A 2,955-nucleotide genomic window follows, 5' to 3' on the forward strand; every position below is an offset into this window, starting at 1 on the left:
AGCAAAAAATTAGCAAAAAAATAGCAAAAAAATGTGGTATAGGTCGCGTTTGATTGTGTTGAAGTGGCTGTGCCAGCTTAATAGACGTTTTTTTAACTACATATGTGAGCATATGAATATAATCAGACAAATAAATCCGAACTTTAAAAATAGTGTCAATAGATATCACATCAAAATTTATTTTTCGCACCACTTTTGCTATTATAACGATATACATTTAACTTTTTATTACTTTTTAGGTTCTCCTGGCGTTTGGTTACTTGATTGTTGGATTTGCGTTGAGTTTTGCTGTGTTATTTCACGAAAACAATCAATTTGACGATTTCTGGAGAGCCATCGTAAAAACTGTGGTAATGATGATGGGCGAGTACGAGTATAATGAGCTATTCGAGAGCAATTTTCTATCGGTAACAAGCAGAATCGTGTTTGTCGTCTTCATCATGCTCGCCAGTATCGTTCTGATTAATCTCATGATCGGTCTGGCGGTCAACGATATTCAAGGTCTCGAAAAGGAGGTAGGTATGATATATAAATATTCAGAAATAAAACCGGATCTCATTCCGTTCAATATAGATATCCTCTTAATTGCTAAAAGTTAAGCTATGCATGTATAATAGATATGCAGATTAGTCAGGATTAATCAGCATCGGAATTAATATTGTCGTATTAGGGTCACATACGTCGATTATTGAAGCAAGCGGAGTTTGTCGCACATTTAGAAAGGGTGACGTCACATCGAATCTTTCGTAGCAATTGGCTACATCCCCGTTTAAGAATGCTGTTGCACTCGAGATGCGATATTTCCACAAAAATTACGCTGGTCTCTCGTGAAAATTATTTCCATCATATGAGTCATTTTACGGAGGCGCCTCCTAAGATTCCCATCGATCTAATAGAAGCCTTATTTTTGTTAGCCACCAAGAACAATAAGTACGAATTATACAATTTGTGCCAAATACATTTTTCTGTATTTACAGTAACGGAAATTGAAACTATCTAACGTAGCGCCGTATTATTTTTTAGTCTGGCGGATAAAAACATAGAAACTGACGATACGAAGCTGACTTCCATACTAACTAATTTAGAGGAACAAATCCGGGAATTAAAAACACATTGTGTGTACAACTATCGTAATTTGACGGATCGAAGATCGTCGAAACGACGCGGACTTAAAAGGAAGGCTGTCCAAAAAAGATTTATAAATACTTAATACATTGCATGTACTTGCGACATTAATCATTTTTAGTACGATGGACATGGTGTTAGCCTGTAGACAACAATACCATATTTACAATCATTAATTAAAGTGCTATACAAAAATTTCATTTTACCTTATTAGTACACTAAGAGAAAAATGTACTAAATTTTAATAAATATTTGTTTGAATAGTTCTAGTTGAACATTTATTAAATGTAAACATATACAAGAACAATAAATTTGATTTGTTGAACTATTATTATTTTTTAATTAGCAAATATTTATTTTCTACAAATAAATGTTATATCAGTACTATTAAAAAATTATTTATTAAAATTTAGTACGTTTTTTTCTCAGTATACGTATAATATTTATCGATAAAAAACAACGAGTTTTCTGTAGAATAAAAGTTGGAAAGCGAAATGCACCTGCACAACGCTTGCAGATAATGGTAAGTCAGCGATCCGTCTTATCTTCTCAGTATAAAGAGACCTAACAAATACGTCATACAGATGTCACTACGAAACTAGTTCAAATCATTCAAATTCTTTGCAGCTATCTGCCTGGAATCTACATATAATCATGATTTATATCAAGCGTTTAACGAATTTTAATTTGCTCGGTACAATTAAATTTTCATTATTTATTTACATTGTTGATCTTACACATTATTGTTTTTTTCTTCTATCATTTAGGTAATGACGATTTCGATACATTTATGATATTAAAGACATAAAGAAACCCGAGTCCTATTTTTAATTTCATTAAAACATAATTTAGAGTGACGATCAGGCGAAATCTAAACATAATTGATAAAGCTGAATTACACGATAATTAACGATATTAACGGTATGTAAAACGCTAGATCGTTTCGTCGTTTCGTCGTAATGTTCGAATGCAACACGCGCTGTCGTACCTCTGGATATATCCCGGTATTAAAGATTTTTTATTTTTCAACCATGATACGTATTTAACTGGCGGGTTTTGCGTGTTCACGTCTCCATATATCCGACTACTAAATAGCCGCGCGTATTACTCGCGATGCAGCAGCCGAGAATTACGCAGCCGAAAAATATTGCGGAGCATAAATTATAAGCCGGATAAGTATATTTGCAAAATGTACGCTCTTTCCCAACGGTATATGGTATGGCAGCAGCAAACTCCCACTATAAAATGTGCAATTTTGCTGTCTTACTCGTTTCTAGTATTCCTATTTAATCCTTTATTACGTATAGGAGTTGGATAATAATTTTATAGAATTCTACTAATGATGCAACGAAAGATAAAAATCTATACCATAAAAGGTACAACGGAATTTTATTTGAATTCTATTTCGTAATATAATAAAATTATACTTTATTATAACATATACAGTGAATCGCAATAGAACGAATATATCGAAATATTTAAATATTCGCACTCATTTTTAAGCATATATTAATCATGCAGTAGTCAGTGCTACGATAGATACATTGCATTCGTAAAGTTTGCGAGACTAATTAAAAATTTATTAAAATTATGAAAGTGCTGCACTCGCAGAGTGATGCAGCTAAAATTTAGTTTAGGCGACGGTGTAAAAAGGAACAACGGCGGCAAAAAGCGAGAGTCGAAAAATTCGTTGAAAGAGACTCGCGAGAGGAGGCCGGCTTTCATAGGCGATGCGAATTTAGATGCTTTCATGACGTATTAAATTCGCTTGTATGTCGGGGTCCATGTATACGTTTCAACGGCGTTTCAACGGCGTTTCAGCGGCACGCA

General features: G+C 33.6%; 1 protein-coding gene across 1 annotated transcript in view; it reads left to right on the forward strand.

Annotated features, from left to right (window-relative positions):
• The window catches only part of LOC108731914 (transient receptor potential channel pyrexia), a 6,791-nt gene extending 5,581 nt beyond the window's left edge, over positions 1-1,210 (forward strand). Inside the window, exons 7-9 of the mRNA XM_018462470.1 lie at positions 240-515; positions 671-930; positions 1,024-1,210. Coding sequence (XP_018317972.1) covers positions 240-515; positions 671-930; positions 1,024-1,210 — 723 coding nt within the window. The remainder of the gene's footprint in view (positions 1-239; positions 516-670; positions 931-1,023) is intronic.
• Positions 1,211-2,955: the final 1,745 nt, after the last annotated feature.

This window comes from Mycetomoellerius zeteki, unplaced genomic scaffold, assembly GCF_001594055.1.
Source record: "Mycetomoellerius zeteki isolate Tzet28-1 unplaced genomic scaffold, Tzet1.0 scaffold145, whole genome shotgun sequence".
NCBI classification, from domain to species: domain Eukaryota; kingdom Metazoa; phylum Arthropoda; class Insecta; order Hymenoptera; family Formicidae; genus Mycetomoellerius; species Mycetomoellerius zeteki.